Here is a 12,264-nt window from a genome sequence, read left to right on the forward strand (position 1 = left end):
AATTCCCCCCCCCCCCGTTCCCCTCCTCTACCTACCTTCTGCTCCCCGGCTGGCGCGCTCGTTCGGCGTTTCGCTCGAATATCGACGTGACCTATATCCCGCGCTGACCGATATTACCCTCCTTCGTCCTATAAATAAACGATCCGAACGAATGCAGCCGCGGGCTCTCTCTCTCTCTCTCTCTCTCGCTGCCCGCGACGATTATTACTCCGTAAATTCGCGCCGCAGAATTCGCCCGCACGGTTTGTACGCGTGCGTGTTTTCGGTAGCGTTGCGATTCAAACGCGCTCGGCGATCCCTTGTTTGCGGACTTAGACGTGACTTTTCGATCGCCACCGGGCGTACACAATTCGGGGATCGCGAGATAAAGGGCCGACGGATCACTCCCGGGCTGCTCTCGCCCTCTCCGTGAAAATAGCAAGAGGAATCGTGCGATCGATTCGCGTCGCGCGCACGCCGTTAACGTTTTTATCAACTCGGGGAAATCTGCAAGCCTAATTTCATCGAAGAAGATATTATTACGGGCCGTTCGAAGCCAAAGGCTCTTGATGAGTAATCATTTCCTCTGTTTGAATTTGAGGAAGAGCCGTTATCATTCAATACTTTTCATAATTTCGTTACTCGCGGATGACGACGACGCGCGGCGGCTTCTTCACCGACGCGGCATCATCACGCTCTCGATGATGCTTGGGGACGGAGAAGAGAGACCTTTGTCGGTCGGTCGTACTCTAAAATTATACCGGGTGACAGTAGTCGTGTTTTCCTCCCCTCGCGAGCCCCTTCGCAACCGAGGCTTCCGCAAAAGTCGCGGAATGATTGATGGCGGATCGTGAGGCAGGAGAAGTTAGACCCAGAATCCCCTCTCTCTCTCCCTCTCCTCTCTCAATCTCCGCGTCCTCGGGGCTGAGTAATCGATCCTCCGCTGAGCGGGAGGACGACGACGATGAGTGGGTGAAATTGCAACGCGGAAACTGATTTCAGCCGGCGGTCCGCGAGCCGAAAAGACGACGGAGGAGTCGCCGCAGCGGCGGCCGCTGTCGTCGACGGTCCCGCGGTGTTCGATTGATCATTCCTCGAGCACAGCGGCGATTAATTGTACAACTAATAACGGTATAACCGTGCGTGATTAGTAATTAATAACATATAGACGCAACCCTGTTGACACGTTTAATTTATACGAATGCGTAATTAAACGCGAAAGTTGCGTGCTTAAAGTATTCGCGCGCGCATGCGTACGCCGAAATAAATCAGTCGCTCGGGATGCACGCTCGGACGAGCGTCGCCGCGCGTGCGCTCAAATAAATTGCGCAATAAATCACCCCGGCGATAGAGGTTCGCGCAAATAACGTTACATGATCGCGTCGTCGGATTACGTCGCGTTGATTTTTCCTCCGTCGAGAATGGCAAGGTTGCAACTTTCTTCGGCGCCCGTTGACTGACAAGAAGAAGAGGAGGAAGACGACGATGACGACGATGAGGAGGACGATGTCGTTGGCACACGAGTCCGACTGTCTATCCCTCCGCGTTCGGCGCATACAAATTCTTCGATACGCAACGAGACGACGAGCCGGCTCGTCCGATTTTAGATTCACGCGAGCGCCGCGTATTATTCAGTGCGACGATGTTACGTAACCGTGTGTCCGAGGCAGAATTAGAACGCATTGTACGCACCGGAGTAGTGGCCGCATCGCTGCGCTCGGCGCGGTCGACGTTCAAGTTTAACTTTTGCCGCCGGGAAATATCATGTACGGAACATCACCAACTGTAATTTTAGCGACCGTCCGCTCGGCGTTTTCCCTTTCCCTCTCCTTTTCACCTCTCTTGACTTCTCGATCCAAATCTAACGTCGTGAGGCCACACCCGTGCGCAATTGGTCTCCCGTTTTTAGAAATTGTGGGGAACAATTAGAATTTTCTGTTTCTGCCCCCAGAGATTTGTAGAATATTCTCAATAGATTTAAAAGTAGTTCGAGTATTTCTTGAAGCGTCCAGAATGTCGTCCGGAAAAAGTGGAGGACGGACTTTCCTCCAGACGCTTTGGGTAACTTCCAACGTCGGAGAACCACTTCTGCAATCTATTGAGAACTCGACAATTCTCCCGGTGGCTTTGTTCGCATTTTAAAAAATTTCACGAATGAAATGTCAACTTTGCGTAGATGTGTGGGACGCGCACCTACCAGTCCAAGCACGTATCTACATCGCGGATAATCAGCGCAACGCTTGATCATCGTCGTACGAATTTTCATCCCCGTGTCGTGCGGTATTGTGCCGTGCCGGGGAGAGACATTCCGAATCCGTTTTACGGTGAGAGGCGGCAAACGACATAAACGCCCCCGATCTCTCCACGGGAGAAGTCTCTTTTTCTTTTTCTCCCTACTTCCCTCCTCTCTCTCTTTCTCTCTTCTTCTACCCTAGTCCTGGCAATCAGATTGAATGCGCGTCATCATCGCTCTAGTCCTCGTCGGCTTCCCGTTCGCTCCCGGCTTATTCCCTTTCGTCGATATCCCCTCGTCCTTTCTCACCCTCTTACCGGTCTCTGTTTCCCTTCGTGATACGCGAAGGTAGAGTGCACGGGGCTCAGGGTGGTATGATTACGAGGAGAGCGAGCGAGCGAAGGGGAGACGGAGTGATTTTCGCCATGCAAATTTGTGGGAATAAAGAAAAGCAAAGGCGCGCACGCTACGCGGCGCTGCGCCAGCCACTCGACGCGCAGGAGGAAAACAGCTTGTCGCGTTTTGACTGGCGGCGAGTCCCGCAGGCTGGAGGAAGCGCAAACTTACTTACGCGCACACGACAGTAACGCGAGAGATGAGAAAGTCATTGATCCCGGTAGTGGGACGCGTGTCTAGAGGAGAGGCCAGCGGAGAGCCCCGGCGAGTCGCGATCGATGGCTTTCAGATCTCCTCCAGGTAGCTAACGATGGACTTCCGACTAATTTGTAAACTGACGGGACGCGCCAAGCGCCGCGGTTTTCTTGAATCAGAGCGTGCAGGAGAAAATCTCCAGACGACGATGATGATGATGATCGGCCCAGTGAGCGAACGCCGCGAAGTCGAGCCGCAGACGAGAGGAAATTAATCCATCTCGGACCGGGCTGCAAAAATATTGGAATCCTTGAGATCTAAAGTGCTGTTTTAGGGTAGTTGAAACTCAAGAAACTTAAAATCAGAATTCTCCGATCGGCAGATTTTCCTCAGAAAATTGTCGGAACGCCTATATTGAGTGACACCTGGCGCACACCTGGTGAATCATATCAACGGGAATCGTCATTTCCGACGACTTGAACTTTTAGCGAACGAAATGGGTTAATTCGTTCACGTACGAATTGACGATTTTTATTCCGTAAACGACCAAGATGGGACATCGCGCGCATCGAAAACGAATGCCGGGACTCCCTCGAGTTTCGGCGATTCTCGATTTTGCGTTACGACGAAATGTGAAAGTGGTCACAGCGGCAGATCGTGAGCCGATTATACGAATAATATACAAAGTTATATGAAAAAGTTCTTTCGAAAAAGTCGATAAGAGATACCGTAGGTATCTGAGATAAGATCAAGATGATGCAGATACCGAAATGTACAGCGTGTCGCCCCCGACGATAACATCGGTTTGGCTACTCGCGAACGGCCGGTTCGCGTTACATTTTTGCGCCGTTGCTTCGTTGATTTCGCCACGGGTCTCACTCTTGAAACTGCCGCCGAAGCACCGGAGCAAACAGCTGACCCACATATCATGGTCTGAATGAAGTTTTCTTACGCGGCGAAATCGCGAGGTCGATGCGCGCGCGATTTCGAAATGCGTCGAAACTTACTTGCGCGTCCCGTTGCTTGCGCGCACGAAATCGCGCTCACGGTCACTTTCGCGGACGGACGTGCGAAGTCGGCGGAATCACCGAGGGACATCAGACTGCGATTAGAGCGCACCGAGAGCAAAGGAGAGAAACGCGAAGGAACGGGCAGGAACAATCCCCGAGTCGAAATTTTTCATTCTACGTTAAGTTACTCTTCAAGTGGAGGAAACGGAAATAACTTCCCATTCGTAACATCAAAGAGAACACGATAGAAAAAGACCCTTGAAGACTTAATGTAGAACTAAATAGACTCGACGTAGAACTGAGATTTCGACTCGGGTTAACTCCGGTTTCGGTGTAAGGCTCTATAAGGCTAAAGAGAGCTCAAAGGACGACGCCGGTTGGCGATTTTAAGACTGCAAGTTAGCATTTACGAGACTTTTTCAGCAGATTCAAAATTTCGATTCGGGTGGTGATTGAAAATCCCCCACACAACTTGGGACTGAATTAGACTCAAAGTTAGGGCGGAAATTTCAACTCGGGACGTAACGGTATATAATACGGAATACGCGGATTAATCGCCGACGTTACAGCGTACAGGCGGACGGAACGACGATGCCGCCACGACGTGGAATCGCCGGGAGATATTTCGGAGTGCATTAACTCATCCTCACACATTCTACAGTTCGTTTACGTGTTATCGATTCGCCGGTGAATTATAGACGCTCGCCCGCGCTCCGCAGTATTTATGCTAATGTATGTGAAGAGAATCACGGCGAAGGTACCGCATACGGACACGACGGCGCGTGGTATAAAGTATCGTTCACACAAGGATTAGCGACGAGACGGTGGTATTGTGGTGGATGCGGAATTATTAGTTTACCGTAATCCCTTCGTACTCTCAACGCAAACCCGACACGCATGAGACAGTACCGTTGCGAGTCTCGCGCGACAGAAGCGATCTCGATGCCTCACACACAGGGAAAAACGTCTCAGTTTTTGCAACTGAACGGGGACCGGGTGAAAACCTCTCGGCGACGAGAAATGATATCCCCGTTACCGCGGCTGAGAACATTCAATCGCGTTACAACTCTATTGAGGCAGTTGCCCGAGTCGGAATTTTAATGCCACTCTGACGCCCTTAACGATAGTTTGCACCTATTCAGACGGCTGTACTATATCTGAAAGTAGAAATCAGCAGTCCATATAATGCAACTGAAATTTAGTTACCAGATCTAATTTTTAGCTGCGAGAGCTAAAAACCAGATACCACCGGAAAATTCAGTCACACTAACGGAGTTGCTTTTCCCGTGCATTTGGCAAGAAGTGTTCCGAACGTTTCCTTCGATACCTCTCAATCTTCTCCGGATGAATTCGAAGAAATTTCCTGCGGTTTCAAGCTAAAGGAGCTAACGTTTCTCGCGAAATCGTCGGGCAGACACCGTAATCTTCACGTTCGGGAGAGAGAACCGGCCCGTGCGTTCGCCACGATGCAATTAATTCGCCCCAAAGGGAACCAGCGAAGTATGTTCAGGACACGTCTGGCGGGGCCGGCGTGCATCGCGTTTAAGGCTTCCGACTACTCGCTATGATCATCCTTGTTTAATAATGACGTCAGAAGCGAGGAAACGCGTGCCAGTTTACACTTGTAAAATTGTCCGAAAAACTTACCCTTTTATATAAATAGTCGTGAAATTAACACTGACAAAATCGCAAGAAAAGAGGGTCCTAGGTCAAATGAATTTTACTACCCATCGATTGTTCGAATAAAAGTGTCCGGACAAAACACACTTTGTAAAAGTGTGCCGAAACGATCGCACGCGTTGTATTTTGCGGATACATCTCTTTATTTCGAAAATGTAACGCGAAAAACCTTGGCATGCGTTTCCTCGCTTCTGACGTCATTGAACAAGGACAGTCACACCACGGCGAGCAGTAGTGAGGAGGCTTAAAGCGCCACGCACCTGATGTTATGGGTGTAGTTGCACACGCCTGCGTACTACCTGTATCAACTCGCTCCTTACGTAATTCCCGTGCCGCTCCGTCTCCCGGCGCGTCTCTCGCATACGAAAGTCGTGCGTACCCGCGCGATTTCGCGACGATAATTTCGTACGTCGAACGTTAAACGGGAAAAGAAATCCACGGCGGCGGCGGAGGATTATCGCTGCACCGTTGCGCGTTCACAGACTCCTTCGTGACGGGTTTTCTCTCTATTACTCCCGTAAACATCGCTCAATTAACGTCGACTGATATTCACGGAAACGGTCCAGCAATTTTCCTCCGTCTGTTCGATCCACGCCAAGACGTGCGTGTGCACGAGAGGAAGACGTTTTCCTCTCCTCTCCCTTCTCCCGTATGCACACACACTGTGTACATACGTATCGACGAGTCTCTCTCATTTATCCAAGAGTACGTACCTCCACGATTCTCAGCTCGCGAGAGAGCACACGCAATGGGTTCGCGGAAAAACCGGGGAGGGGCTTAACCGCGGAATTAACCCGGGAAAATTAATCGCACCGGGGGGATCCTCGAAAGGACACGCGGAGAGGAAAGCCTCGAAAGAGGGACTCCCCTTCGCATATGCTGCGCTCTCGCCGCGTACATTATTACTACATACGCGCGGAAATGAAAGAAGGTGAGCATCGTGGTGACACCGAGAACAACAGCGGGCTCGTGCTCGCTTGTTTCGCCGGTTTCGCCGTCTGCCCCGCAAGTCTGGTATGCCCGCAAGCCCGGTCTGCCTATCCGTCCGCGTATCGAAGTCATTCATGCGCGTTGTTCTCTGTTTACCGTCGTTCCTCCTTTTTTTTTTTCCTTTCCTTAACGACAGCGAGAAAACAAACGGCGTCCAACACGGACGAGATAGCGTAACCCACGAGTCCCGCCTTATCGTTCTCGTATCTTGATCCCGACGCGCCGCTGTATCTCCGTCGTCGTCGTCGTAGTCTTCTCGTCGTCGTCGTCGCGAGCATGGCAACGTTTATCAGAAGGGCGAGGTTTCCCATCAGAAGAAGATACAGTGAGTCCTCCCCTTCCTGCGCTTATTCCCGGCCGTCCGACGGTGATCGACTTTTATCGCACGTCCGCACGTCCGATCGTCCTCGAGGAGTCGAGCGCGACGATCCGCGCGTTCGCTCGCTTATTGACCCGATCCACGCGACTTTGCGATTAACAACAGTGAGGAAAGAAGGTTATTTTCTCCAAGAAGAGAGAACGGGAAGGTTAATTATCGATCTGATCTCTCTCGAGTAGTCGAAGACATTGTGTATTTTTTCTCAGTATGCGATTCTGACCAGCTTTCTCGGAGCTTTTTCGAAAGCGATTCGTCGACACGTGTCTCAAAGGAGTCGCCTGCTGATGAGAGAGAGAGAGAAAGAGAAACTCGAGAGACTGTGCCAGGAACGTTACGTAAAGGACATTAGGCTTTTACGAGATTGTGTTTCAAGTGTGCAACGTCGAACTTCCGGTTTCACGAAAAAGAAAAAAAAGTGCGGAAAAAGAGACGTCAAAAAAGCGATTACGTCGGTTATATTATGTGCACACGTGTACACGCAGCACGTCGCGCTGCGTACTACACATAATACGCGATTGTATCCCCTCTGCCCTCTCTTCCCGCATCCTGTCCGCCGCGCTTATTACGTGATTCCGCACAATTGCATAATGAACTACCCAGAAGCGTACGAATGTCAGACACCGGGACCTTGATTTCCCGCGGACAATTTACAGCGATCTTGCGCGATCGCGCGCGCGTGACTCACACTCACGATCGTCACGAAAAACGCGGAACGCAGGCTTACCTCGTCGTAAAGGCCTCGTTTATCGGTGGCCGTTATTTTTACACGCTATTCCGACTCCCTCCGTGTCTTAATTCCCCGTCGTCTCGTAAGCCCGGGTACGTCCACCGTTAAATTCAGCGTGCTCGAGCGTTGCTCCCGCGATTCGGAGAATCGAATCGCTCACGTGGAACAATGTGTTTGTGTGCTCGCAGGTAAATCTCCGTTCTTCCCGGGTCTCGAGGAACCTAACGCTACCTTGCTGGAAGACCCGAATGCGCCGAGCCAGCTGGACGGTGTCGGCGTCGGCGTCGGAGTCGGCGTCGGCGTGGGTGGCGGCATAACCGCGTCCCAAGCGGCGCCGCTCTCATCACCGAGTCGGAGCAGCCCACACAGCCAGGGTAGCGAAACTGGCGAACGTTTCTCCAGGAAAGTCTTCGTCGGCGGGCTGCCACCTGACATCGACGAAGGTATGCTTATTATTTTATTATTGGCAAGTCGAGTTTATTAAAATAAAACTAATACGTGGCTGCAGTAAGAAAAATGAAGTGTAGGCTCTTTTGTGATTCCAAGTAATTATATATTATAAGAGGAGCCAATTTATCAAATTCGTTTTGAAAACAACGTTTTATTTGTACACAGAAAAAAAAATTTATTTTAAATCAAGAATAAGATGTAAACAAGAATCTTATAATTTTCTTAGAAGATTTTTATTCATGATCTGATTGGATTTGTATTGACGCAAGTATTACTTACACTACTTTACTTTTGTCCCTAATCTCTCCTTTGCCTAGAAATTATTTGTATTTTAGAAAAAGACGGTGGCGTGCAATCTAATAAATATTACCTACAATATAGTACTACTAACGATATTATAAGCTATTTTTTTATTCTATGCGTTGGCACGAGGGCTCCACATGTCACATAATATTAAATGGTTTGTGGTGAAATTGTGACGAAAGGGGGGAGGGGGTATAGAAATATTTAATTTTAGTGATATAATTGTTGAATGACACCATAATTACGTATATAAATACACAATTATATATTTATTCATTTATTATAGCGCACGCTTATAATATAAATTCTTATAATTTTTTAATTTATTAACGTAAAAATATTGTACAATATTTCCTCTTTTCCCCTGATAGACGAAATCACAGCCAGTTTTCGCCGATTCGGTCCCCTGGTTGTGGATTGGCCGCACAAGGCAGAAAGCAAATCCTACTTCCCGCCGAAGGGTTACGCGTTTCTGCTTTTCCAGGTACGATCGCATTTTAGAAGCGAAGGGGATTGAGAAAGAAAATCGTTTACGTGTTTTTGATACTTTTCTCCCTCTTTCTCTCTCTCCCTCTCTCTCTCTCTTTCTCTCATTCTTCGCCCCGACATATCGTTTATCCGAGACTAACCCAAATTTTATACTCGATTTTTCAGGACGAAGGCTCGGTGCAGCAGTTGATAGATGCCTGCATCCAGGACGAAGACAAGCTCTATTTGTGCGTAAGCTCGCCCACGATCAAGGATAAGCCTGTGCAGATTAGACCATGGCGGCTTAGCGACGCTGATTTTGTGTTGGACGCATCCATGCCGCTGGACCCGCGTAAGACTGTCTTCGTTGGCGGCGTGCCTCGACCGCTCAAGGCCGTGGAGCTCGCCATGATCATGGACCGGCTCTACGGCGGTGTCTGTTATGCCGGTATCGACACAGATCCCGAACTCAAGTATCCCAAAGGAGCCGGAAGAGTCGCCTTCAGTAATCAGCAAAGCTACATAGCTGCCATTTCAGCCCGATTCGTACAGTTGCAGCATGGCGACATTGATAAAAGGGTGAGGACAAGAGTCCGGAGAAAGGAGAAGAAGAAGAATTCACATTTGTTCGTCGCGTCCGACTTTTCTCTTCTTTCTTTTTCTTTTTAAACAGAGGCTTAAACGCTTCGGAAGCTTAAACGAATAATTCCCCTAAGTAAGGGATTCGGAACAAAAGCGGAGCAAGTCCGTGATTTGTGAGGTCTATTTTAGACGCGGAATGATACTCAGGGAATTAAACGGGCTTAACTCCGCTCCTGTTCCGAGGCATTCGAAAGAGTCTGTCTCTCTTTCTCTCTCCCTCTCTCATTCTCATTTTCTCGGGATTGACGAGCGATCTTTCCAACAGGTCGAAGTCAAACCGTACGTTCTGGACGATCAGATGTGTGACGAGTGTCAAGGTCAGCGTTGCGGTGGCAAGTTCGCACCGTTCTTCTGCGCCAACGTCACCTGCCTACAGGTATATGTTCGCGACTCATCGTTATTATCGAATAACGGGAGAAAGGCCGCGCGCGAAAAAGTTCAACTTTAATTTTCGATCAATGCCCCGAGTCAGTATTTAGCGATCGTTGCATCGAAAATATTGCGACAAAGAGCGACACGATGGTCGAGAGAATTGATCAATGGCCAATTCCGTTGAATCAATCAGTCGGTTATAGGTTAATCGGAGTTGGTGAAAGAAGTTGTGCATTTTCGAGCTTCTCGATCGACCTCTTCGCGACACTTTGCATTTCATTTTATGTACTCCCGACGCTTCGTCCTGCCCGTCTAACCCCGACACTTTCTGCTTTCAGTACTATTGCGAACACTGCTGGGCGACTATCCACTCCCGGCCAGGTCGGGAGTTCCACAAGCCACTGGTGAAGGAGGGCGCGGATCGGCCTCGGGCCGTACCTTTCCGCTGGTGTTAACCCCAGCTGCGTTGTCCCTAATTATCTCGCAGCCCTAGCTAATTAACTACCACCTCTATACCAATACCCTCCCCCTTCCCCTCACGTGCCCTCAAAATCCTCACCCCACCACCCACTCTTATTACTTACTTACTTACCTACAACAACAAGAACACAGCCTCAAAACCGCTATTAATACTACTACCACTCGATCGTCACTACTACCACTACTCTACTATTACCACTATTATTACTACTCTACTACTACTATTACTACTACTACTACTACCACAACTACTATTCTACTACAAATTACTACTACTACTACTACTACTACTTCACTGCTACTACTTCAAGTTGTACCGGTTACTGGACGAAGAAAAAGCCAGCCGCTGCTGCCTGCCAGCCGATGCCTCTCGGCGTCGCTCCGACCTACGACCCTGCCCCCACGGTCTCGCATCCGCAACGACTCGCTGATGCGAACGTCCGTGTCGGGACGGTTTATCATCGTCATCGTCGAGACGGCTTTCTGTCAACGTGTAAAGGACGGTTTCGCGCGCTCCTCGACGGAAGAGGGAGACACGGCAGGGGAGCGATCGGGTCTGCGCCGAGCCGACATCGTCGCCGGAAGAAGAGAAAGAGAGAGACAACACACACGCCGAGACCAGGACAGAAGAGAACTGACACAGATTCTCTCAGTATATCGATTACTCGTACATATAATACTATCTGTCTGCGCTGTCTGTAAAATGCACCGGTTCTGTCCGAGATCGAGTATCTTAGTTACCGCGTCTCTCGAGGAGCGAGAGAGAGGGGGAGGGGGGCCACCCTCGCGCACGCACCCCGCCGTCGAGCCGGCCGATCCTCCTCGAGTGTTTTACGAAGTCGCCGGCGCGATTTGTGCGACTCGGCTTGGCCTCCTCGCGTCGCCGTCTCGAGGCCGCGCCGCGCAGACGACGCGAGCTTCCTCGTCGCTTCCCCTCCGAGTCCGGCGTATCCTCCGAAAAAATCGTAGGCATCCCTTCTCGCGTCCGCCACTCTTGACGGTCCGTCTATCTTTTGCTACGCTAAGCGCGACCTGGATGATCGCGAGCGGCTTCTCGACGATTGTTGAAGCGCGTCCTTCAACATCGTTCGCGCAGATTCGGACGAAAGCTCCGCGCGCCGGACGATCGTAAAAAACGCCTGAGTACCTGATCCGACGCGATAATATGTTGCCAGTATGAGCGAATGGAGCGAGAGAGGGGGAGTGGAGTGGGGGAGACAAGCGAAAGGGACAACGAGAATGCGAGGAAACGAGTGCAGTGGAGGTGCGAGAGGTAACAACGAGTCGGAAACGACGCGCGGAGATGGCAAAGGGCAAGTCGGCAAGAACCTCGGAGGGGAGTGACTGGAAGGGGACGGCACCGAGAGGCGCACCGCGTTTCGCATTGGATGTTAATCGATAATGAAAAAAAAGCCACGCTTCAAACCGCTGTGTATTAGGTAATTCTCTGTATCACACATAAATACAAACACACACACACAAACATACAGAACACACACATACAGAACATACACACACATAATCTCTAGTTATTAAGGACTTATTAAAATATGTTACATAGGTGCGTTGTGTAATGCGTTTTCTCGCGCGGATAACGCGACCGCGCTCGTAGGGAGGCACTTAAGAAGAAATGATTTTTTACTAATTAACTTATTCGAGTGCGTGAGAGGGAGGGAATGAGAGAGAGAGAGACAGAGAGAGAGAGAGAGAGCGAAAGAGAGTGATAGTGAGGAATGAGAGAGTGAGTGAATGAATGAAAGAGTAAGTGAGAGAAAGTAAAAGAGAGAGAGAGAGAGAGAGAGAGGGGGAAAGGAAATATCGAAATAAACAAGGAAGAAACATAAAAACCGGGTGAAATCGAGAGTCTGGGAAAATGAAACACAGAAACCAATGTGTCACATAGACGACAGCAGAAGGATTGTAAACGAAGACCGTTGAAACCGATAGTTCAATTTTCGAC

General features: G+C 49.8%; 1 protein-coding gene across 1 annotated transcript in view; it reads left to right on the forward strand.

The window, feature by feature from the left end:
- Nucleotides 1-10,531, forward strand: part of LOC106744103 (cytoplasmic polyadenylation element-binding protein 2) — a 126,975-nt gene extending 116,444 nt beyond the window's left edge. Inside the window, exons 5-9 of the mRNA XM_014618544.1 lie at nucleotides 7,778-8,032; nucleotides 8,714-8,826; nucleotides 8,997-9,389; nucleotides 9,718-9,828; nucleotides 10,163-10,531. Coding sequence (XP_014474030.1) covers nucleotides 7,778-8,032; nucleotides 8,714-8,826; nucleotides 8,997-9,389; nucleotides 9,718-9,828; nucleotides 10,163-10,279 — 989 coding nt within the window. The 3' untranslated portion in view covers nucleotides 10,280-10,531. The remainder of the gene's footprint in view (nucleotides 1-7,777; nucleotides 8,033-8,713; nucleotides 8,827-8,996; nucleotides 9,390-9,717; nucleotides 9,829-10,162) is intronic.
- Nucleotides 10,532-12,264: the final 1,733 nt, after the last annotated feature.

The sequence above is a fragment of the Dinoponera quadriceps genome, unplaced genomic scaffold, assembly GCF_001313825.1.
Source record: "Dinoponera quadriceps isolate SergipeBrazil2010 unplaced genomic scaffold, ASM131382v1 scaffold1290, whole genome shotgun sequence".
Lineage (NCBI taxonomy): Eukaryota > Metazoa > Arthropoda > Insecta > Hymenoptera > Formicidae > Dinoponera > Dinoponera quadriceps.